This window comes from Eurosta solidaginis, chromosome X (genome assembly GCF_040869045.1).
Source record: "Eurosta solidaginis isolate ZX-2024a chromosome X, ASM4086904v1, whole genome shotgun sequence".
In the NCBI taxonomy this organism is placed as follows: domain Eukaryota; kingdom Metazoa; phylum Arthropoda; class Insecta; order Diptera; family Tephritidae; genus Eurosta; species Eurosta solidaginis.
In genome coordinates this window covers 96,495,220-96,521,852 of record NC_090324.1, presented here as the reverse complement: position 1 = coordinate 96,521,852, position 26,633 = coordinate 96,495,220, and the positions used below count along the sequence as shown (strand labels likewise).

The 26,633-nt window shown below is 38.2% G+C and overlaps 1 protein-coding gene across 1 annotated transcript in view; it reads right to left on the bottom strand.

The window, feature by feature from the left end:
* The window catches only part of LOC137235061 (probable serine/threonine-protein kinase dyrk1), a 112,085-nt gene that overhangs the window by 25,527 nt on the left and 59,925 nt on the right, over positions 1-26,633 (bottom strand). Inside the window, exons 2-3 of the mRNA XM_067758284.1 lie at positions 7,275-7,754; positions 6,870-6,895 (exon numbers count right to left, since the gene is read on the bottom strand). Of these exons, the coding sequence (XP_067614385.1) occupies positions 6,870-6,895; positions 7,275-7,754 (506 nt within the window). The remainder of the gene's footprint in view (positions 1-6,869; positions 6,896-7,274; positions 7,755-26,633) is intronic.

Genomic DNA, 26,633 nt, shown 5'->3' with positions numbered 1-26,633 from the left:
GTGTTAATGAGTATTTTAAAAGCGAGTGGGCCTTAGTTCTATAGGTGAACGCCGTTTCGAGATATCGTCATAAAGGCGGGCCAGGGGTGACTCTAGAATTCGTTCGTGCAATATGGGTATCAAACGAAAGGAGTTAATGAGTATTTTAGAAGGGAGTGGCCCTTAGTTCTATAGGTGGACGCCTTTTCGAGGTATCGCAATAAAGGTGGACCAGGGGTGACTCTAGACTTTGTTTGTACGATATGGGTATCAAATTAAAAGTATTAATGGGGGTTTTAACAGGGAGTGGTGGTTGTTGTATATTTGGTCGCATTTTCGAGATATCGCCATAAAGGTGGACCAGGGGTGAGCCTAGAATTTGTTTGTACAATATGGGTATCAAAAGAAAGGTGTTAATGAGTATTTTAAAAGGGAGTAATCCTTAGTTCCATAGGTGGACGCCGTTTCGAGATATCGCCATAAAGGTGGAGCATGGGTGACCCTAGAATTTGTTTGTACAATATGGGTAACAAATGAAAGGTGTTATTGAGTATTTTTAAAAGGGAGTAATCCTTAGTTCCATAGGTGGACGCCGTTTCGAGATATCGCCATAAAGGTGGGTATGCAATATGGGTATCAAACAAAAGGAGTTAATGAGTATTTTAAAAGGGAGTGGACCTTAGTTCTATAGGTGGACGCCTTTTCGAGGTATCGCAATAAAGGTGGACCAGGGGTGACTCTAGACTTTGTTTGTACGATATGGGTATCAAATGAAAGGTGTTAATGAGTATTTTTAAAAGGGAGTGGGCCTTCGTTCTATAGATGTTCGCCTTTTCGAGATATCGCCATAAAGGTGGACCAGGGGTGACTCTAGAATGAGTTTGTACGATATGGGTATTAAATTAAAGGTATTAATGAGAGTTTTAAAAGGGAGTGGTGTGAAGGCGTTTTCCAGATATAGAACAAAATGTGGGCCAGGGTGACCCAGAACATCATCTGTTGGATACCGCTAATTTATTTATATATGTAATACCTGCCAAGATTTTAAGGCTTTTTTATTTCGCCCTGCAGAACTTTTCATTTTCTTCTACTTAATATGGTAGGTGTCACAACCATTTTATGAAGTTTTTTCTAAAGTTATATTTCGCGTCAATAAAACAATCCAATTACCTTACCATGTTTCATCCCTTTTTTCGTATTTGGTATAGAATTATGGCATTGCTATATTTTTGTTCGACTTATGGCGTTAAAAGTGTCCTAGACAAATTAAATGAAAAAGGGCGGAGCCACGCCCATTTTGAAATTTTCTGTTATTTTTGTATTTTGTTGCACCATATCATTATTGGAGTAATTTGGCAGTCGTTGAAGATATCATGATTAAATTTGGCAAGAGAGTTACTCCTATTACTATATGTATGCTTAATAAAAATTAGCAAAATCGGAGAGCGACCACGCCCACTTTAAAAAAAAATTTTTTTTAAGTCAAATTTTAACATAAAATTAAATATCCTTACCGTATATAAGCAAATTATGTCAACATTCGACTCCAGTAATGATATTGTGCAATAAAATACAAAAATAAAAGAAAATTTCAAAATGGGCGTGGCTCCGCCCTTTTTCATTTAATTTGTCTAGTATACTTTTAATGCCATAAGTCGAACAACAATTTACCAATCCTTGTGAAATTTGGTAGAGGCTTAGATTCTAGGGCGATAACTGTTTTCTGTGAAAAATGGCGAAATCGGTTGAAGCCACCCCCAGTTTTTTTACACAGTCTTCCGTCTGTCCTTCCGCTCGGCCGTTAATACGATAACTTGAGCAAAAATCGATATATCTTTACTAAACTCAGTTCTCGTACTTATCTGAACTCACTTTGTATTGGTGTAAAAAATGGACGAAATCCAACTATGACCACGCCCACTTTTTCGATATCGAATGTTACGATAAATTAAAAAAAAATGCCACAATTCTATACCAAATACGAAAAAAAGGATGAAAGATGGTAATTGGATTGGTTTATTGACGCAAAATATAACTTTAGAAAAAAACTTTGTAAAATGGGTGTGACACCTACCATATTAAGTAGAAGTAAATGAAAAAGTTCTGCAGGGCGAAATCAAGGGCTTTAAATCTTGGCAGGAATACCGTTCGTGGTATTACATATATAAATAAACTAGCCTTTACCCGCGGCCCCGTCCGCAAGGAAAATTTTAAATATATGGGCTATTCGCGTTAGCCTGCTTATTATCTGTTTAAAATTTTGTTTTCTGTCTAATGCATTTTATTTTTGTAATTGAGTAAAAAAAAGAACTAAATGAGCTGATAACCTGATAGGATCCCAAATGATCCCGAAATTATCCAGAAAAAGCTACGAAATGACCCCAACGCTATCGCGGACGGATCCCGAAAACCATCCAGAAATGCCCCGAAAGGGTCTCCAAAAGTTCCCCGAATAGTCCCAAAAAACCCGAAATGACAGCGACACGATTCTAGACGTATCCAGAGAACCACACAGAAATGATCCCTGAAGGTGTTCCAAAATGATCCCGAAAAAGTTCCGAAATGACCCTGACAGGCTCCCGGGCGGATCTCAAAAAACACCCAGAAAATATCCAGGAAGGGTCCCTAAATTATCCCGTCTAACTCCAGAAAAAGTTCCGAAATGGCTCCGAGGGGATCCACGATGGATCGCGAAAACCATACAGAAATGATTCCGGAAGGATTCCAAAATGATCCCGAAATAGTCCGAAATTGACCCAGATGGGATCCCGCACAGATCCAGAAATGATCCCGGAAGGGTGCAAAAACTATCCCGGAAAAGTAACAAAAAATCCCGAAATGGCTCCTACGGCATCCCGGACGGATCCAGAAATGATCTCGGAAGGGTCCCCAAATGATCCCAAAATGGTCCCGAAATGACCCTGATGGATCCGGCAAACCATCAAGAAATTATGCCGAAATGGTCCCAAAATGATCCCGAAATAATACAGAAAAAGTCACGAAACGACCCCTAGAGGATCCCCAAATGATCCCGTATTAGCCCCGAAAAGGTCCCGAAATAACCCCGACGGGATCCCGGACAAATCCCGAAAACCATTGAGAAATGATGCCGGAAGGAATCCCAAATGATTCCGTAAAAGTCCCGCATTGATTCCGATGGGATCCCGAACGGATACCGAAAATCATCCAGAAGTGATGCCGGCAAGGTCCTAAAATGATCACCTAATAGTCCCGAAATGACCCTTAAGGGGTCATGGACGGATCCCATAAACCATCCAGAAATTATCCCGATATAGTCCCGAAGAAGTCCCGAAATGACCCTGACGGGATCTCGAACGCACCCCTAAATGACCCTGACGGGATACCGGACAGATCCCGAAATCCATCCAGAAATGATCTTGGGAGGGACCCCAAATGATCCCGAAAAGTCCCGCACTGATTCCGAGGGGATCCTGATCGGATACCGAAAACCATCCAGAAGTGATGCCGGAAAGGTCCTCAAATGATCACCTAATGCCAAAATGACCCTGACGGCATCCCGGACTGATCCCAAAATCCATCCAGAAATGATCTTGGGGAGGTCCCAAAATTATCCCGAAATAGTCTCGGCAAAGTGCAGAAATTACCCTGACGGGTTCCCGGACGAATCCTGAAAGCCATCTCTAAATGATCCCGAAAAAGTCCCGAAATGACCTTGACTGAACCCCGAAAGGATCCCGAAAACTATCCAGAAATGATGCCGGAAATGTCCTCAAATGATCACCTAATAGTTCCGAAAAGACCCTGACGGGATCCCGAACGGATCCCGACAACTATCTAGAAATGATGCCGAAAGGGCCCGCAAATGATCCCGTATTAGTCGAGAAAAAGTCCCGAAATAAACCCGACGGGATGCCGGACGAATCCCAAAAACCATCCAGAAATGATGCCGGAAGGGACACCAAATAATCCCGAAAAAGTCCCGCAATAATTCCGACGGGATCCTGAGCGGATACCGAAAACCATCCAGAAGTGATGCCGGAAAGGTCCTCAAATGATCACCTAATGCTAAAATGACCCTGACGGCATCCCGGACTGATCCCAAAATCCATCCAGAAATGATCTTGGGGAGGTCCCAAAATTATCCCGAAATAGTCTCGGCAAAGTGCAGAAATTACCCTGACGGGTTCCCGGACGAATCCTGAAAGCCATCTCTAAATGATCCCGAAAAAGTCCCGAAATGACCTTGACTGAACCCCGAAAGGATCCCGAAAACTATCCAGAAATGATGCCGGAAATGTCCTCAAATGATCACCTAATAGTTCCGAAAAGACCCTGACGGGATCCCGAACGGATCCCGACAACTATCTAGAAATGATGCCGAAAGGGCCCGCAAATGATCCCGTATTAGTCGAAAAAAAGTCCCGAAAGGACCACGACGGGATCCCGGACGAATCCCAAAAACCATCCAGAAATGATGCCGGTAGGTATCCCAAATGATCCCGAAATGACCTCGTCGGCATCCCGGACGGATCCCGAAAATTATCCAGAAATGATGCCGGAAACGTTCCCAAATGATCCCCTAATAGTCCCGAAATTACCCTAATGGGATCCCGGACGGATCCCGAAAACCATCCAGAAATGATGCCGAAAGGGTTCCCAAATGATCCCGTATTAGTCGCGAGAAAGTCCCGAAATGACCCCGACGGGATCCCGGACGGATCCCGAAAACCATCCAGAAATGATACCGGATGAGCCCCAAAATGATCCCGAAAAAGTCCCCAAATGACCCCGACGAGATCCCGGACGGATCCCAAAAACCATCCAGAAATGATGCCGGAAGAGCTCCCAAATGATCCCGAAAAAGTCCCCAAATGACCCCGACGATATCCCGGACGGATCCCGAAAACCATCCAGAAATGATGCCCGAAGAGCCCCCAAATGATCCCGAAAAAGTCCCCATATGACCCCGACGAGATCCCGCACGGATCCCGAAAACCATCCAGAAATGATGCCGGAAGAGTCCCCAAATGATCGCGAAATAGTCCCGAAATGATTCCGGAATAGTCCCGAAAATGTTCCAAAATAACCCCGACGGGATCCCGGACGGATCCCGTAAACTATACAGAAATGATCCCGGAAGGGTCCCAAAATGATCCCGAAATAGTCCCGAAAAGGTCCCGAAATTACCCCGGCGTAATCCCGGACCGATCCCGAAAACCATCCAGAAATGATCCCGGAAGGGTCTCGATATGACCCTTACGGGATTACAAATAAGGTGAAGCTAATTATAAAACCATGTTAATAAGGCAGCAGGCGCAATGGAGCGAATAAAAAGTTAGATAGAAACATACAGGTAAAGCTAATAAAAGCGTGCTAATAAAAACAATTGATGGAGGGCGGATGGCGGGAGTAGAGGAGAGGACCACTGATCGTTCCTCCAAAATTGTCTAGATCTCGTTCTGTATGTACCAGATACCAAAAACTATTGATTTAGGAGAAAATTTAGATTGAGTTATAACAATTTATGGATTTTACACCAGAGGAGGAGATAAAGGGGGGGCGGGTGGAGGGTGTCACTGCTTACTTTGTAAGCCCTCGACTTATTTGACACCTTGAGTCTGTGATATTGGTGAAGGCCAGTATACGTAAAGTTATAATGTGTAAAAATTATGAAAAATAATTTCTCGAAGGGGTCGTGGGACCCCCATCCCTCTTTCCACGTTCGAAAAAAATTTCGCTAGTAGACTACTGTCTGTGTCCCAGATTTCATCAAAATCCGTGCAGCCATTCTGGCGTGATTCAGTCGCAAAGACGAAAAAATATAATAATTAAATTATAACTGTTCCTAGGGGGCGGGGACCACGCCCCTTTTGAAAAATATATAGCTAGTAGATCCTTCTAGACTATTGGCTATATGTGTGCAAAATTTCATCCAAATCGGTCCAGCCGTTCTTGCGTTATTGAGTCACAAAGACAAACGTCTGGACAAACATCCAAACATCCAAACATCCAAACTTTCCCATTTATAATATATATTAGATTAGCGGTACCCAACAGATGATGTTCTGGGTCACCCTGGTCCACATTTGGTCGATATCTCGAAAACGCCTTAACATATACAACTACCACCACTCCCTTTTAAAACCCTCATTAATACCTTAAATTTGATACCCATATCATACAAACACATTATAGAGTCACCCCTGGTCAACCTTTATTGCGATATCTCGAAAAGGCGTCCACCTATAGAACTAAGGTCCACTCCCTTTTAAAATACTCATTAGCACCTTTCATTTGATACCCATATCGTACAAAAAAATTCTAGAGTCACCATTGGTCCACCTTTATGGCGATATCTGGAAAAGGCGTCCACCTATAGAACTAAGCCCACGCCCTTTTAAAATACTCAATAACACATTTCATTTGATACCCATATCATACAAACAAATTCTAGAGTCACCCCTGGTCCACCTTTATGGAGATATCTCGAAAAGGCGTCCACCTATAGAACTAAGGCCCACTCCCTTTTAAAATACTCATTAACACCTTTCATTTCATACCCATATCGTACAAACAAATTCTAGAGTCACGCTTGGTCCACCTTTATGGCGATATCTGGAAAAGGCGTCCACCTATAGAACTGAGCCCACGCCCTTTTAAAATACTCACTAACACCTTTCATTCGATACCCATATCGTACAAACAGATTCTAGAGTCAGCCCTGGTCCACCTTTATGGCGATATCCCTAAATGGCGTCCACCTATAGAACTATGGCCCACTCCCTCTTCAAATATTCTTTAATACCCCATTCCTCTTTGTAATAAGTGATGGTACAATTAGTTACTTTCATTGACTCTTTATTTTTAATTATCTACAATGTAGAAAACGTGTTAAAATTTTTAATTACTGATATACTTATAGTGATGAACTTATCTTAGGGGTGATCGATAACAAACTTGATCAACATCTTGGCTTATCACACTAAGGGCCTCAACACAGTGCGACGACTACCTAAGGGGGCTAACATGGTATGTGCTTTCAGTACACGCTTTTTTTTTTTTTTTAAGTTTATGTATATTGAAGTCGGGCTGGTGGTTTTACTACTCTCCCGCTTCTAGTCAAGGCGAATTCATTACAGGTGGTGTTATTCCATCAGCTGATTGCTTTTTCTTGATAATTTTCCATACAACGCCTTGTACTGCAACATGTCAGTTAATCGAAATCAATGAAAATTTTCTTTTGACTTGACATTCTACTTTACGGCGAATTGATTGAATTCGCTTTGCCACCACCTAGTATAGATTCGCCTTGCTTCTAGTTGTAACATGCTCATTTGTTTGTGATTTTGCTTCTGAAACTGTTGCGTTATCTACTACGATTGTGGGCGCAACCGTTTCTGCAACCGAATGTTCATCCACATTACAATTCTCTTTCGTGTTATCAACTTCCTTATTTGCCCCCATCAGACTGTCCCTCACTGAACTTTGCGGCGAACTGAATACTTGGTTTTTGTTATTATAATCCATTATTTCCTCTGCTAACAGTTCACTTGCATTTAAATCGTTATTTCGAGCTTTAGCTATGAAGCGACGATTACTCCTGAAATGGTTATTAAAATTTTCTTTTACAAGGTATAAGCGTTCATTACATTTCGCAACTACTGTTCCGTTATGCCATTCGTTATTATTTTTCTTGAAAATTATGATATCTCCTGGATTTAGTATAGGTAATGCCTTAGCGTTTCGATCATAATAATACTTTTGCGTTTCTCTTTTTTTCCCTGGTCCATTTCCTGGAAAAAAAAGTTTCGTAAATATTAATATAGGCAAAGGTCTACCAATATACCAAATTTTAGGCAAATCAAACGTTTAAAATTTGTTTGAATAGATCGGTCCCTGGTCCACTTCCCGAAAAAAAAGAATCGTAATTCCTAATCTATGCAAAGGGCTACCTACATAGGTATATACCAAATTTCAAGCAAATCGAACTATGAACAGAACTTGTTCGAATATATCGGTCCCTGGCCCGAAGTGTCTTGCATACGAATCTAGGCAAAGGGCTACCTATATACGAAGGTCTGAGCTAGGTTTATCTAGCTCCATGTGCCAAAATCCATTGCTTAGATCGAGCACGGAAAAAATAGATTTCTTAACTAATCCCGCAGTTAAGTCATCGATTGTAGGTATTAAAAAATGTTCTCTTTTTATGCATTCATTAAGCTCACTATTGGCAGGACTGGAAGCGCAACTTTCTGGTATTGCAAACTTTATTTGGTTGATTGGTACGGCTGGTGCCAACATATATGACGCACTTTTTCCAAATAACGGAACGCAAGACTCGTGGCTAGGCACAACCAAGTGCGGGGATGCCGTTATACAACGGTCACTCGACGAGGTTTTGCAGAAATTCGACCTACGCTGTCTACCCCAAAAAAATATACCAATGGAGACGTACAAGTTCAACTGTATAATGCAAAAAGAACATCAATCATTAGCGGAGTTTGAAACACAGTTACGAACAAAAGTAAACCGGTGCGAATTCCAGTGTGAATGTGGAAAATCGTACGACGGACAAATGCTTCGTGACAAAATAATTGTTGGGGTGTACGACAAAAAGTTACAACTCAAGTTGCTTGACGGTCGAGACGATCAACTCGTAAATGTAATCGATATGTGCAAACCTTGTTGTTTTTGTTGTTGTAGCAGTGCTTCGCCCCACCTAACAGCCCCGGCCGATCACAAATTGTCATCAATATCCTCTAACGGGAGTCCAAGGAAACTTGCTGTTTCAACAGGGGGACCATAAGGAAAGGGGTGTTAGAGGCGTTGGTTCCACATTACAATTAAAGAGATGGTTGGTATCATGTGGGGACACATTGCAAGCGGGGCATACATTTTGTGTATCGGGGTTGATTCTGGATAGGTAAGAGTTTAACCTGTTACAGTATCCAGAACAAAGTTGAACAAGAGTGACACGCATTTCCCTGGGGAGTATGCGTTCCGCGAGTTTTGGATACTTTTCTTTGAGTACTGGATTCACCGGCCAATTTCCGGCATAAAGGTCCGACGCCTGTTTGTGGAGTTCACCAAGGAACTGCTTTTGTTTTTTCGCTTCATACGGCTGGGTTCTCAGGTGCCGTATTTCCTCAAAATGCTTACGGAGGTGACTCCTTAAGCCCCTGGGCGGTGCTGGTTAATCAATCAGATGTCTGTTGGGATGCTCAGGTTTCTGGGTATTCAACAGGAACTGTTTGGTCAGCATCTCATTTCTCTCCCTGATGGGGAGTATTCTCGCCCCATTATGTGCTCTGGGGACATAAGAAGACAGCCCGTGGCAAATCTGAGAGCAGTATTTTAGCAGGCCTGTAGCTTCTTCCTGTGGGTAATTTTTAGGCTTGGCGACCATATGGGTGACGCGTAGCACGAAATCGGCTGGCTAATTGCTTTGTATGTAGTCATGAGCGGTTCTTTATCTTTTCCCCAGGTACTGCCAGCGAGGGATTTGAGGATTTTGTTACGGCTCTGAATTCTCGGAACAATTGCGGCTGCGTGCTCACCAAAATTTAGATACTGATCAAACATCACACCCAAGATTTTGGGGGTTAGGACAGTCGGTAGCGTAGTGCCATCGACGTGGATGTTCAAAATGGTCGACATTTGGGACGTCCATGTTGTAAATAAGGTCGCGGAAGATTTGGTGATAATGCCAGGTTTCGCAAGGCGAAAAAACTGGAGAGATCAGGGAGGTAGCCGTTTATTCTGTTGCATAGCTCATCGATCTGTGGGCCTGGGCCTGCGGCCATTATTGTGCAGTCATCGGCGTAGGAAACGATTGTGACTCCTTCCGGTGGTAAAGGTAGCTTAGATATGTAGAAATTAAACAAAAGTGGGGATAGGATACCACCCTGTGGCACCCCTTGTTTAGTTCTCCTTGGTTTTGATGTTTCGTTTCTAAATTGCACCGATGCCTGCCAACCACCCAGATAATTTGCGGTCCACCTTTTAAGACATAGGTGAAGGGTAGACCCTTCCAGGTCTTGCAGTAACGAGCCATGGTTGACCGTATCAAAAGCTTTTGATAGGTCTAGCGCTTCGAGTACTGTTCTACGGTGGTGGTATTGATTTAAACCGCAATTTATCTCGGTGCTAATGGCATTTAGCGCGGTGGTTGTGCTATGGAGTTTTCTGAAGCCATGCTGATGAGAGGATAGCTGTAAATTTGCTTGGAAATAAGGGAGCAAAATGGCTTCAAGCGTCTTTGCCACTGGCGATAGGAGAGATATCGGACGATACGACTCACCTATGTTAGCTGGTTTCCCAGGCTTTAGTAGCGGGACCACCTTGGCCATTTTCCATTTCTCGGGTATGACAAAGGTGGAAAAATACAGGTTGAAGACATGCGCTAAATATTTGAAACCCTCTTTCCCTAGGCTTTTAAGCATCAGCATGGCTATGCCGTCTTGCCCCATTGCTTTGGATGGTTTAGCGCGACCAATGGCGTCCTCAACCTGTTTAGCGGTGATGGTGATTGGTGACGAGCTGAATATGTGTTTATGTGCGTGTCTAATTGCCCTCCGTCTATCTTTGTCGACCGTAGAATGCATTATATATTGTCGGCAGAAAGCGCTCGCGCATTTTTTCGCATCCGACAGCACTTTTTCGCCAAAGGCGATGGAAACTTTGTCTTTGTGCTTAGTCGGATTCGATAGGGACTTTACGGTGGACCAAAGTTTACCCACACCGGTAGACAGGTTACAACCTCTTAGCTGCTCCTCCCATTTCGCCCGCTTGTGTTCATCCAAAAGCAATCTGATGCGTTGGTTTATATCCCTTATTTGGGGGTCGCCTGGATCACTGGGGCAACAGGTGGCAGGAGGGATGTAGATGTTGATGATTTCTAGGTTTGCATCGCCTTACCGGACAGATAGGCCTTGACGTTCTAAGACATTGTCCCTGCGGTCGATGCCAGGATCAAATATATAATATTGCGGAGAGTGGTGTATGATAAACGCAAGGCCGCCTCCATTTCCGCTCTCGCGATCTTTTCTGTGGACATTATATCCAGAGCAGGTCTGCAATGCAGATCTTGCTGTGGGTTTAGTCTCTTGAATCGCAGGAATGCGGATGTTGTGCCGCTTCATGAAATCGACTATCTCCGTAATCTTCCCAGTTAGTCCATTACAGTTTAACTGCAGAATTCTGAAGTGCATAGGGTGAGACGTCGCCACTTTGGGGGTAAATGACGGGTGACTACGCCTGGGTTGAGGAAGGCCAGGACGCAGTTGCTGTTGTGGCCCTGGGACTGGGCATCCTTGGGCAAGCATTGGGGTACCCGGATGATTTGGGTTTGCGACCTGGCAACATGGCGCGATGAAACCCTTCGGGGGGTTGCCGTCGCGGAGACCAGAACATCTAGCAAAGTGGCACCACCCAAGGCAGCTGCATTGGGTGGATGTCGCAAACATATATATTCTGTGCTGGCAAACGGTGCAAACGGAGGTAGGGACTAAAAGTCTGTTTCCCTGACCTACACGATTGCTGCCGAAAAAGAAGGGGGAGAAGACGGGGCAGGGGCTGATGTTCAGCCTTGCTACCGACTCTACTACGAATTTAGTAGTTATGAGTGGTAGCAGCTGTTTGAGTTGTTGGCGCCATGGGGCGCGAGCAGCAGCGGGTACTTGTTGTGGCTTGCTGAGCAACGGGGCTGCTGGAAGGTAGTGGGGGAGCGCTTAGGCGTAGACTACGGGACGCCCTTGGGCGTGAACAGCAAGGAGCCACAAAAGATTTATAGAAGTTACGTGGACGTCGGGTTTTGGGATCAAGCCCAGAACAACCTGTCCGATGCTACCATCCCTTACACGAGACACACTGAACAGAGTATGACCGTCCTAAAAAGATTCTTTTCCGGCAGATGCAGCAAAACCATATCTCAGGACCGGGGTCAGGAGACGGACCCGGACTGTATTTGATACCTTCCAGGAGCAAGAGAATATGGAGCAGCCCTGCTGCAAGGAGCTGCTGGGAGGATGACAATTTGTGGGAGGGACGCAACAAATTAAATGGAGTTAAACTGAAATGACAGTCCTTGGTCGGGAAAAATCCCGAGTCGCTCCGGTACATAGAACCGACTGCCTTGGGAAGCAAAACCTTCGAGGCAGCGAATGCAAATAAAAATATTCTAGATACGCCAAAGCAAGCGTCTGTAAATGCGATTAAACCCAAGACTGGACAAACACAGATGCAAATACAGCCAAATAGCAGGTTTTGCTTCAACTGTGGTGGGCCATGGAAGGTTGGCCACGTGGAAGAGTGTAAGGCAAAGGAGGTTGTGTGCCATAATTGCGGAAAAAAGGGTCACTTCAGACGCATGTTTCGGAAAAACAAAAAACAAGTCCAGCACAAGCCGGAGAATGACTGTGGAAGAAAGGGCGTATAGGATATTCCTTGGAGTGATATTCAAGGTTTGGGTATTTGTTCTAAAAATTATAATAAAAGTAGCTCATGCGGACCTAAAACTTTTAGAATTAATTCAATCGGGAGTAAACAAACGCGGTAGACTAAAGAATACTTGGTAGGACATAACAATGTAAAATTTATATTGCATACGGGAGCTGAAATTAATTGCATACCTCATAAGTGTATTAAAAAGTTAAATAAAAATTTGAATTATCACGGAAATGATCTTAGTTTATTCGAATATAATAATAACAAAATTAAACCTTTTGGAATCATACGATTAAAGCTATCGGATTCGAGTACAGGGACAGCACAATATGTTGAGTTTGTAGTAGTTGAGAATAAGTGCGAGACGATATTGGGGTTGGAAGCATGTACATATTTAGGGTTAATTAAGCGCCTGAATATAGGAAGCGTTTCGTACACGAGTCCAAAGGAACTGTTCATGGAACATCATAAGGAAATTTTTCACGGGCTTGGTAAATTCCCCGGAACGTTTTCAATTACATTAAAAGAAAATTCAAAGCCAGTGTTGCATTATAGGAAACGGATACCGAAATCGTTAACGGACAGACTAAAAGCGGAATTAAACACGATGACACAGGAAGGAATTATATCGCCGGTTAACTATCCAACAGATTGGGTAAATAACCTATAAATAATTGAAAAGCCTAATGGCAAACTCAGAATCTGTTTAGATCCAAAGCCGCTTAATGAATGCATAAAAAGAGAAAAATTTTTAATACAATAGATGACTTGACTGCGGGATTAGTTAAGAAATCTATTTTTTCCGTGCTCGATCTAAGCAGTGGATTTTGGCACATGGAGCTAGATAAACCTAGCTCAGACCTTACAACGTTTATGACGCCGTTTGGTAGATATAAATTCAACCGGGTGCCATTTGGTCTTAATTGTGCTCAGAGGAAAATTGTTGAGATTTTCGGAGGTATACAGGGTGTCATCGCTTACTTCGACGATATAGTTATTTGCGCAGAAAGTGAACAGGAACATGATAACATAACGAGTGTAGTTATTTACAGGGCTCAAAAGAACAATATTACATTCAACCCTGAAAAAATGCAATATCGACAGAGAGAAGTAAAGTTCATGGGCCATATTTTATCATCCGGGAGCATTAGAGGGGATAAGAAATATCGGACCGCGGCCTCGAATATGAAAAAGCTAACAAGTAAATCAAATGTGCTGACATTCTTAGGTTTTCTCAAGTACCTGGCAAGATATATTTCAAACTTGTCGCGCAATACCGCTCAATTCCGAAATTTGACGCGAAATGACGTGGAATTCAGCTGGACCAGAGACCATGAGATAGAATTTAATAACTTGCTTAGAATCGTAACGTCTGAGCCAGTGTTAGGAATTTTCGATCCAAACCTTCCAATTGTTGTTCAAAAGGATGCATCAAAGGATGGACTAGGCTGTGCCATCCTTCAAAAGGGTAAGCCCATAGCGTTTGCGTCACGAACCTTGAGTAAGAGTGAACAGAAGTGGGCACAAATAGAAAAAGAGCTCTTTGCAATAGATTTTGTGTGCCAAAGATTTCATTTCTTTTTATATGGGCACGATTTTACGCTCGAAAGTGACCACAGGCCGTTAGAAGCATTAGTTAAACGTTCCAGAGATGACGTCACAGTGCACTACACCGCATGTTTATGTTTCTTTTAAAATATCCTCAAATGAAAGTCGACTAAAAGCCAGGTAAAGAAATACTTGTAGCAGATTGTCTATCAAGGGCACAACTTCAAGAGATAACAGAAGTGGACGGTTTATCGGGAGTCATACACGCAGTCACAGAATTTTCACGGCTATGTGGATACGTAAAAAATGGATGGCCAAAGTTCCATCAAATAGATGAGCTATGTCAGCATTTTTACAAATTCAAGTCCGAGTTGCATTTTGAAAACGGATTACTGCTTCTGAATCATAGATTAGTCGTACCTCAAGAATTAAGAAACAAAATAGCAGCATATTTGCACTCCCCCCATCTTGGAATCGAAAAAACTCTTGCCCGAGCCAGAATGTTGTACTACTGGCCAGGTATGACTGCGGCGATCAAAGATTTAGTTACGTCTTTTAAGACATGTGAAAAGTTCAAACGGGAAAACCAAAACCAACCACTAGTGCAAGAAGAACTGCCAAAATACCCATTCCATATTGTAGGCGTAGATTTATTTGAATATGCAGGTTACGACTATATTGCACTTTTCGATGCATATTCAAATTATTTAGTACCAGTGAAAAGTCGTACAAAACTTCAAACAACATAATAAACATAATATGCAATATTTTTGACTTACTCGGTTACCCAACCATAAACAAGTGTGACAACTCGCCCTTTCAACCGAATTTCAAAGATTCGCCAATGAGTTCAATATTCAATTCAGGTTCTCGATTCCCAGATACCCACAAAGCAACGAACTAGCAGAAAAAGAAGTGTCAATTGCGATGTGAACTCTTTCGATGGGTACTTCAATGCCGGCACGTCGATCTACATACAGGTGGCCGCGTGGAGGGCGCCGCCTCCACAGCGTGGCTGGTTTGCCCTTAATATAAATTATGTTCGGGGTCTTAGCGTGGCGGTCTTTCTCGCCACGATATCATTTTTATAATAAAAACACCACAACCGATTACTACTACGAATTAATGCTTTTTATTAAATTTAAATGGACGCTCAAACGTCCTGAGTCTTAAGTGCACAAAATTATAATGAATTGCGGTGACATATAAACATGCCGATGGCGCTATTGCCAGTCGTCATTTTCATATTTCATTTTACATAACTACTTTGCATACTGTCTTACCCATTGAATTACAGTAGCTGACTACTTATTAGAATATGATTGAACATGTTTCTTACTCTTTCTTACAGAGTGCACCATTCACAATGACACATCTTGCATTGTCAGCAATGGCGTTGCCAGATGTGTCGCTATGTATTAAAATGGGGAATTTTATCACTACAGCGAAAAATATTCTTAAAAGATGTTTTATATGAAATAGTGTAGACTATTTTGCATACCGACTATTAGAATATAATACAACACCCTTAACGGGCATGCAGATAACTCCCTCCGAATTGTTCTATGGTCGACTAGTGAAAACTAAACTACCGATTTCGAGATCACTGCTGATGAGAAACAGCTTAAGTGAAATTGAAGTTGCAAATAAAATAGCTAAATAAAGAGAAACGCAAAAGTATTATTATGATCGAAACGCTAAGGCATTACCTATGCTAAATCCAGATGGTATCATAATTTTGTAGAAACATAGTAACAAATGGCAAAACGGAACAGTAGTTGCGAAATGTAATGAATGCTCATACCTTGTAAAAGACAATTTTAATCAGGCGTAATCGTCGTTTCATAGCTAAAGCTCGAAATAACGATTTAAATGCAAGTGAAGTGTTAGCAGAGGAAATAATGGATTATAGTAACAAAAACCATGTATTCAGTTCGCCGCAAAGGTCACTGAGGGACAGTCTGATGGGGGCAAATAAGGAAGTTGATAACACGAAAGAGAATTGTAATGTGGATGAACCTTCGGTTGCAGAAACGGTTGCGCCCACGATCGTAGTAGATAACGCAACAGGTTCAGAAGCAAAATCACAAACAAATGAGCATGTTACAACTAGAAGAGGGAGAGTAGTAAAACCACCAGCCCGACTTCAATATACAAAAACTTAAAAAAAAAAAAGCGTCTACTGAAAGCACATACCATGTTAACCCACTTAGGTAGTCGTCGCACTGTGTTGAGGCCCTTAGTGTGATAAGCAAGATGTTGATCAAGTTTGTTATCGATCACCCCTAAGATAAGTTAATCACTATAAGTATATCAGTAATTAAAAATTGTAACACGTTTTCTACTTTGTAGATAATTAAAAATAAAGAGTCAACGAAACTAACTAATTGTACCATCCCTCATTACAAAGAGGAATGCGGAGACATTTTTCTTTTAAACTGGCGGTGCCGCGTGTTATGCAGAAAAGTAATTTATCTGAAATGAAATGTACAATTAAAGCTCACGCTGAGTATATTATGTTCGGTGACACCCGAACTTAGACACCTTTACTTGTTTATGCTAATTGGTATGCTGATCGTTAAGACAAAATTACTGAGTATTAATTTTTTATATTTTTTCATGGCAGCCCTAAATGTGTTTTTTCATGAATTTTCTTGTTGAAATTTGCCCGTAATTTGTGTAAGTTGTACTAATAGCGAATTAATTGTATCATAACAAAAGTGTTATTTTTTAAACAGATATAAGTAGCCGGAACGAAATGATTACAAGTGATCAATATTTTTCGTAAATAAAGTTTATATTATCGCATAAATTTATCAAAATAGTTGCAAAGGTGTTCAGTGAGCTTTTCTGAAAGGAAAGGAAAGAAAAGAAAGGGAGGTAAAGAAGAGGAAAGGAAAAGAAAGGAAAGGAAAGAAAGAAAAGAAACTGAGAAACAGATCGAGTTAGAGGAATATATACAGATAGAGGAGGGAGGTATAGAGAAAAGAAGGGTCGGAATAGCGGAGGAGGAGAAAGAGGCCAAGAAAGAGAGAAAGGAAGAGAGAGGAGTGATAAAAGGATAGAGAAAATGGGAATAGAGGGAGAAAGAGAGTAAGAATAAAAACTTCCTAAAAGTTATGCAGATAGATCAAAGTTAGCGTAGAACAAAGTATGGTCTGTTAGTCCATAATATAAAAATGAGTCGCTGCTAAGCGCAAAACCCGAGAGCGTTTGGACCGATTTATATCTTTTTTTAGAATATTCCTAGAAATATGGGGATGAATCTTACGGAGAGAAATATTCTTTCCAAGAAGTGGACCATAGACCGATCCATCAGAACGATTTCTATTTACAGTCCGATTTGCCTGAAATTTAGTATATAGGTAGATCTTTGCCTAGATTAGTATTATCGAAACTTTTTCCGGAAATTGGAGCGGGGATTCGTTCGATTTGCCTGAAATTTCTTATATAGGTAGCCCTTTGCCTAGACTCGTATGCAAGACACTTCGGTCCAGGTACCGATATATTCGAACAAGTTATGTTCATATTTCGATTTGCTTGAAATTTGGTATATACCTATATAGGTAGCCCTTCGCATAGATTAGGAATTACGATTCATTTTTTTCGGGAAGTGGACCAGGGACCGATCTATTCAAACAAATTTTAAACGTTTGATTTGCCTAAAATTTGGTATATTGGTAGACCTTTGCCTATATTAATATTTACGAAACTTTTTTTTCCAGGAAATGGACCAGGGACCGATTGGGAGTGGGATTGGGACTTGAACTAGAACTGTAACTGGGATTGTGACTGGTACTGGAATTGGTACTGGGACTAGAATTGGGTGGGGGTGAGGTAAGAGTTAAAAACTTCTTAAGAGATATGTAGATTGACTAAAGTGAGGGAAGAACAACGTCTTGGGGTCTGCTAATCTATAATTTAAAAAAATGTCGCTGATTTGTGAAATAAGCGCTAATCTCGACAACGCTAATTCTTGTTTTTGAATATTTCTTGAGGTACGAGGATTGTTCTTACGGAGAGAAAAATTCTAAAAATCGCCTAAAAAAGTCTAAAAAATCATAAGCCTTTTCTTTACACAGCTATACATTCATAACGGATGGATCGATTGGAATATTTCTTCTTTGCAATAAAACTTTGAAATATTTACCTTCGTTTTGCTTAGAAAAGAATACTTGATATCTTTCTTATTTCAGCAAAATTGTTTAAACAAAAGTAACATTTTTACCAAAAAATGAAGTGCGTGTGGCTGTTCGCTGAAACTGTGCGCGCAAATTGCTTTAGAGTGAGGCATGATGTGAGACATACGTACATACATAGCATTCGCTGCGTTATTTAAATTCGGGCGTAGGGTTATAGGTATGATTGGATGTATGTATGTATTTCAGCGGTCACCATTTAGTTGAATAATTATTGGCGTCATTTCACCCGTATTATTATTCTCTTTCGTCTTTATTCGGCTTTAGTTAAATAATTAATATAGAGCGGTAAACGACTCACACAATAAAGAATTAAAATTGAAACTCCTTATAGTCGTTTATATATATATATATGTTTGTTTTATTTGGCAAAACAATTGTTTCGACACTCGCGACGTGTCATCATCAGTTGCAGTAGTTGATAACTAGCAACTGATGATGACACGTCGCGAGTGTCGAAACAATTGTTTTGCCAAATAAAACAAACATATATATATATATAAACGACAATAAGGAGTTTCAATTTTAATTCTTTATCGGCTTTAGTTGTCGCTGAACAAGCAGAGTAGCAACATCGCATAAGGTTATTGTTCATTTGCGCATTTGCGAAAAGATGTTTTGCAAACAAACGTTCATGCACAGAGTGTTTAGTGGAAATTAATATTAAATTAACATTAAAATTAAAAACAACTATTTATTCGTTTCACTGGAAGGGGAGTAAATATTGGGTTATCTACTTTATTTAAATATACCTACTATATTTTTGTAAATTATTTTTGAATTATTTTATTTTGAATATTATTTCGAAAAGAAAATTTTCTTTTCAGTGTTTATAAATGTTCAATGTGAATATTAATGTTTAAAAATTTAATTAAATTTAAAATAAAATTTGTATTTCTAATTTTATTTTTATTTGGTCGATATTTCGATCTCATTCTGAGATCATCTTCAGGAACTGTGAACAAAAACTACAATTAATTAACATGTAAACAACTAACTAATTGTTGTTTTAGTGCACAGTTCCTGAAGATAATCCTAGAATGAGATCGAAATATCGACCAAATAAAAATAAAATTAGAAACACATTCATTTAAACTGTGTTTAAATTTTTAAGCTGCCTTGCGCTCATCAAAATTTAGTAAATTGTAATATTTGAAGGCAAATAAAAATATTTTTAAAATTTTTATAAATCAATTAGTTGATGATTTAATAGTGTGTTTTCTATAGGCGACCAATTAGTTCGGCAAAAGGAGAATAAAGTTCGTTCAAAGCAAGTTTTCCTATTAATATAATTTTTCGGGATATATACTAAACTTTTTTGGAATCAATATAAGATCACGCTCCCATTACGGTATAATAAAAACAAGCAATAAACCCAAAAAAATTATTTTCAAAACACTTTGCAAGAAAATTCTCTTTTGGTTTGACTTGAATCCATCTCATATGAACCTTTGATAAAACAATTTAACTTTACAGCAGCATTAATCATACAATCCCGCGTATCTAGTTACTCCCGCTCCGAAACCTAAAACAGTACACATAAGGTCTAAAACGGCTTTATTCTTTTGCTTTGGCCAGGTTCTGCAACCCGCACCTCATACAACTCCTTCTTTGTTATCATCATTATATCAAAACCGGGACCTACGGGGTGAAGAATCATTCGAGTTATATGCAATAATATTGAATTACTGTATAAGTTCAATAATTATTGTGGTTCAGCGTGGTTCAAACTTTTGGCAAGCTTTTATTTTCATGATTTTATATATTTTCAGCACAAATATGACAAACATTAAAAAAATTATAATTTAGTAAAAACAAGTAAGGAAGGCTAAGTTCGGGTGTAACCGAACATTACATACTCAGTTGAGAGCTATGGAGACATAATAAGGGAAAATCACCATGTAGGAAAATGAACTTAGGGTAACCCTGGAATGTGTTTGTATGACATGTGTATCAAATGGAAGGTATTAAAGAGTATTTTAAGAGGGAGTGGGTAATAGTTTTATAGGTGAACGCCATTTAGGGATATCGCCATAAAGGTGGACCAGGGCTGACCCTAGAATTTGTTTGTACGATATGGGTATCCAATAAAAGGTTTTAATGAGTGTTTTAAAAGGGATTGGGCCTTAGTTCTATTGTTGGATGCCTTTTCGAGATATCGCCATAAAGGTGGATAAGGGGTGACCCTAGAATTTGTTTGTACGATATGGGTATCAAATAAAAGGTTTTAATGAGTGTTTTAAAAGGGATTGGGCCTTAGTTCTATTGTTGGATGCCTTTTCGAGATATCGCCATAAAGGTGGACCAGGGGTGACCCTAGAATTTGTTTGTACGATATGGGTATCAAATGAAAGGTGTTAATGAGTATTTTAAAAGGGCGTGGGTATAGTGTTAACTACTTTGTATTCTTTACTCTAATTTTTAAAATAATTTTTAATTGAGTTTTCATGTTAACTTAAAATTTTTGAATAACTTCAAAATTTTAAAATTCTAATTAGTTTGAAAATATCTAAACTCAAAAATAAACAAAAATAAATTTTATATTGCAAACCAAAATAAAAGAGTTTTTTTTAAATATCAACTTGAATGTTGATATATTGGCGATCCTCAATCGAACCAATTAAATAGCAATAAATTCATGAATAATATATTTTATCTTTTTTGACAAAAGTGGTGTAATTCTTCCGCGCAACCTATTTTTCCCATCTAACTGAAAGTAGCTTCTAAAAGAAGATAATAAGAAGTTTCAATATATCTTCAACAGTCGCCTTGTCAATATTAAATGCAAAACTAAAATATAAAAGACATATTTGGTTCAAGCCATCATGAATTGCTAAACAGAATTTAAAAATATATGAAGAAAAATGAAGACAACCCAGTGTAGTTTGTGAACTAGAACATTTAATACATGAGCGAAATGAATAATTAAACCGAACTTTCGCGCTTAATTATATATATATATATATACGAAAGCTCATAACAAAAGTTTAAAAAACCTGTTAAATTAATTGTGATAAAACATTAGAAGACAACCAATAAAGGATGTACCATTGTCGCAGAGTGTTTAACAGTACACCTAATTTTGTTAAAAGTAGGTTTTGTAACCAGACAAACAGTTATTTATATACTCATCAAAACGTGTGCTAAACTTAATTTTTTATAACGTGACATAGACAATAACAAAATGAAATTGCACCAACAAAGAAATATAATTTATAACAAAATTATTCCTTAATTTTACCTAAAATTCCGACATAAAAATTTCCACATAAACAAATAAACTAAAATAAAAGTTTATCATCTAAACAAAATTAATCTTAAGAGAACAATACAAAGATAAATAAAAATCAACACAAAAAAAAAAGAAATTTTTAAAAATTGAACAGAAACCAAAAATCATAGTGCAGATTTAAAAGAAAAAAACTGAAACGTCATCCACAAACAAAATAATTTCCTCATCTCCAGATATCTACGTCATTCACTGCTGTATTTTTAAATCAATTTTCACATTCTATTTCACTTATTGAGCAAAAAAATCATAAATGCCATTGCAAAACAACAAAGCCATTGCGTAGACAGCAACAACGATGTATTTAATTGTCATCACGTCAAAAAAACGCTATTGATTCGCTTAAAATCTTCAAATCATCAATCAACTACTTATTAATTTTAATATTTTTTTTTTTATTCAATTTAATTTTATGTAAGTATAATTTCTATTTTAATATTAAATTTAAAATTTTCAATTATAATTCAAATAAAAAATTTTAAACCCTTTAAATTTTAAAATTTATTTTAAAATTATTTTTATATTTTAACAATTTTATATAAATTATTTAAATTTACTTTTTTTATATAAAAATAATAATTTTTTATTTAAATTGTTAACTCCCTTTCCAAAAAATTCTTAAATATTTTCTAATTTTCAAATTTTTCATTAATTTTTTTTTTTATATGGTTCTACGTTCACCCATACGGACCCGTAATTTTACAAATTCGGAAAATCAAAATAATTATACAAATAACACAATGACTCACAATACAACTCGAAATTCTAACATTAATACAACACAAAACAACATCTCTAATATAACACAAGATAACTTTACAAATATTTCTTCTACTATATCTATGAAATTACCACAAGTTTGGCAAGAATCTCCCGATGCCTGGTTTTTACTTGTTGAAGGACAATTTGAAATTAACAATATCAATGATATATGTAGGGTTATTTACTTGTTATAAATATACTTGTTATATTTAAAAATGTATTATTATTAGATTGTTTATTTATATTTATATTTTGGCGGTCACCGTGGTGTGATGGTAGCGTGCTCCGCCTATCACACCGTATGCCCTGGGTTCGCACCCCGGGCAAAGCAACATCAAAATTTTAGAAATAAGGTTTTTCATTAGAAGAAAATTTTTCTAAGCGGGGTCGCCCCTCGGCAGTGTTTGGCAAGCGCTCCGGGTGTATTTCTGCCATGAAAAGCTCTCAGTGAAAACTCATCTGCCTTGCAGATGCCGTTCGGAGTCGGCATAAAACATGTAGGTCCCGTCCGGCCAATTTGTAGGGAAAATCAAGAGGAGCACGACGCAAATTGGAAGAGAAGCTCGGCCTTAGATCTCTTCGGAGGTTATCGCGCCTTACATTTATTTATTTATTTTATTTATATTTATCAAAAAAAAAAAATATATATATATATAAAATATTTTTTGGAGTTCAACAAATATGACTTTTGAAATAAAGTATAATTATTTTTTAAAATAAATAGTTTTATTTAAACTATATTAGTAAATATAGTGTTAACTACTTTGTATTCTTTACTCTAATTTTTAAAATAATTTTTAATTGAGTTTTCATGTTAACTTAAAATTTTTGAATAACTTCAAAATTTGAAAATTCTAATTAGTTTGAAAATATCTAAACTCAAAATTAAACAAAAATAAATTTAATATTGCAAACCAAAATAAAAGAGTTTTTTTAAAATATCAACTTGAATGTTGATATAGTGGGTATCAAATGAAAGGTGTTAATGAGTATTTTAAAAGGGAGTGGGCCTTAGTTCTATAGGTGGACGCCTTTTCGAGATATCGCCTTAAAGGTTGACCAGGGGTTGACTCTATAATGTGTTTGTACGATATGAGTATCAAATTAAAGGTACTAATGAGGGTTTTGAAAGGGAGCGGTGGTAGTTGTATATGTTAAGGCGTTTTCGAGATATCGACCAAAATGTGGACCAGCTAGACCCAGAACATCATCTGTCGGGTACCGCTAGTTTATTTATATATGTAATACCACGAACGGTATTCCTGCCAAGATTCAAAGCCCCTGATTTCGCCCTGCAGGACTTTTTCATTTACTTCTACTTAATATGGTAGGTGTCACACCCATTTTACAAAGTTTTTTTCTAAAGTTATATTTCGCGTCAATAAACCAATCCAATTACCATATTTTATCCCTTTTTTCGTATTTGGTATAAAATTATGGCATTTTTTTAATTTTTCATAACTTTCGATATCGAAAAAGTGGGCGTGGTGTGGTCATAGTCGGATTTCGTCCATTTTTTACACCAATACAAAGTGAGTTCAGATAAGTTCGAGAACTGAGTTTAGTAAAGATATATCGATTTTTGCTCAAGTTATCGTATTAACGGCCGAGCGGAAGGACAGACGGACGACTGTGTAAAAAAACTGGGGGTGGCTTCAACCGATTTCGTCCTTTTTCACAGAAAGCAGTTATCGTCCTAGAATCTAAACCACTACCAAATTTCACAAGGATTAATAAATTTTTGTTCGACTTATGGCATTAAAAGTATCCTAGACAAATTAAACGAAAAAGGGCGTAGCCACGCCCATTTTGAAATTTTCTTTTATTTTTGTATTTTATTGCACAATATCATTACTGGAGTCGGATGTTGACATAATTTACTTATATACTGTAAAGATATTGAAATTTTTGTTAAAATTTGGTTTAAAAAAAAATTTTTTTTTAAAGTGGGCGTGGTCGTTCTCCGATTTTGCTAATTTTTATTAAGCATACATATAGTAATAAGAGTATTTCATTAAGATACTTCAAAATTTACTCAAGTTATCGTGTTAACGGCAGACGGACGGACGGACATGGCTCAATAAAATTTTTTTCGATACTGATGATTTTGATATATGGGAGTCTATATCTATCTCGATTCCTTTATACCTGTACAACCAACCGTTTTCCAATCAAAGTTAATATACTCTGTGAGCTCTGCTCAACTGAGTATAAAAAATACTCAACCAAAAAACTTTTGAACACTTGCAAATTAATTTACTTTCGTGTATATTTCAAAAAACAAACAAATATTTTAGGTTTTGTTTCACCATAGAGTTTTATTTAATTTTAAACCACGCGTGTAAATAGCACCACTCAGCGCGTCGTCAACAACTCACAGTTTGACAGCAGAGATATGCAATGAAGAACAATATTTATAAGAACTAGTAGACCCCGCAGACGTTGTTCTTCCCTAACCTTGGTCTATCTGCATATCTCTTAAGAAGTTTTTAACTCTTACCTTACCACCACCCAGTTCTAGTCCCAGTCCCAGTCACAATCCCAGTTACAGTTCTAGTTCCAGTCCCAATCCCACTTCCTGGTCCATTTTCTGGGAAAAAAAGTTTCGTAAATACTAATCGTAATAAAAATCGAACTATGAACAAAACTTGTTCGAATATATCGGTCCCTGGCCCGAAGTGTCTTGCTTACTAATATGAGCAAAGGGCTACCTATATGAAATTTCAGGCAAATCGAACGAATCCCCGCTCCATTTTCCGGAAAAAAGGTTCGTTAATACTAATCTAGGCAAAGGTCTACATATATACTAAATTTCAAGCAAATCGAGCCGTGAATAGAAATCTTTCGAATGGATCGGTCTTTGGCCCACTTCTTGAAAAGAATTTTTCTCTCCGTAAGAATTAGAGTTGTGCTTTTTCTTTCATTTCAGATATTCGGTTCTTTTGTTCTTTTCCTGTTGAACGAACAAGTTGTTCTTTTTGTTCATCTGTTCCTTTTTTTCAAGCAAATTTGTTCACTGCTGCTCGCACCCACGAAAAAAGCCAAAAAGTATAGATGGGGGTGTGTATACAGCAATGCTTTGTGTAGGTATATTTAAATGTGTTATGAATAAATAAGTTAATATATATATGTATAATTAACTTCAAAAAAAGTTACAAATTTTGGAAGATCCAGGAAATTGAACGAGTACAGACACAAATTGTAAATATGAACTTTTCAAGTTTAATAAATGTAATAATTAGTTTCTTACAAAAGATGTTTTTCATAAATAATCCAGACATATATTGTTGTAGCAGTGCCACACACAAATATGACCACACATATCTTTAGTGTAAGTGGCATCATCGATATTCTTGCTCACTGTGAATTTCTGCGTATGTATGTATTAATTTACTATGTTCGCGAACGAGAAGAGAAAAAGAATAACATTAGATAAAACGAACTAAAAGAACAAATAGAACCGAAATCGAAGGTCTAGTTCACTTGTTCAGTTGAGAGACCCGGTCAATTGAACAAGTTCAGAACGAAACGAGCCAACTCTAGTAAGAATCACCCTCGTACTGCAAGGAATATTCTAAACAAAGAAATATATCGGTCCACAACCGTTCTCGAGTTTTGCCTTAGCAGCGGCTAATTTTTAGATTATGGACTAACAGACCCGGCAGACTTTGTTCTACCCTAACTTTGATCTATCTGCATAACTTTTAGGAAGTTTTTATTCTTACTCTTCTTCCCCCTCTCACCCTATTTGCTCTATACTTTTATCACTCCCCCCTCTGCCTTTCTCTCTTTCTGGGCCTCTTTCTCCCCCTCAGCTTTTCCCATCCTTCTTTTCTCTCTACCTCCCTCTCCTTATTCCACCGCTCCATCTATCTCTATGTGTATATCTTCATCGAACTCGATCATTTTCTCAGTTTCTTTTCTTTCTTTCCTTTCCTCTTCTTTACTTCCCTTTCTTTTCTTTCCTTTCAGAAAAGCTCACTGAACACCCTTGCAACTATTTTGATAAATGTACGCGATAATTTAAACTTTATTTACGAAAATATTGATCACTTGTAAACAATTTGTTCGGGCTATTTATTTCTGTTTAAAAAATAACACTTTTTTTATGATAAAATTAATTCGCTATTTATTTATGTATTTTTTTACTATATTAAAGTCAACACAGACACAAAGCGGTCGACTACTGGATACAAGATAAAGTACAAATAATAAGAAAAAAACATAAGTGTAAAAACAAAATTTTAAATAAAAACCAAATTATAAACAATAAAATTTATTAAGTTAAATTTTAATTTTAATCAATATCTAAATCAAAATTAATATTGAAATAAAAATTGACATCTTATTAAAAATATTTGGAAAATATCATGCCAGACGTGAGAGTATTTCCTTACGGATAGCAGTAACCGAATACTCACAATTAATAT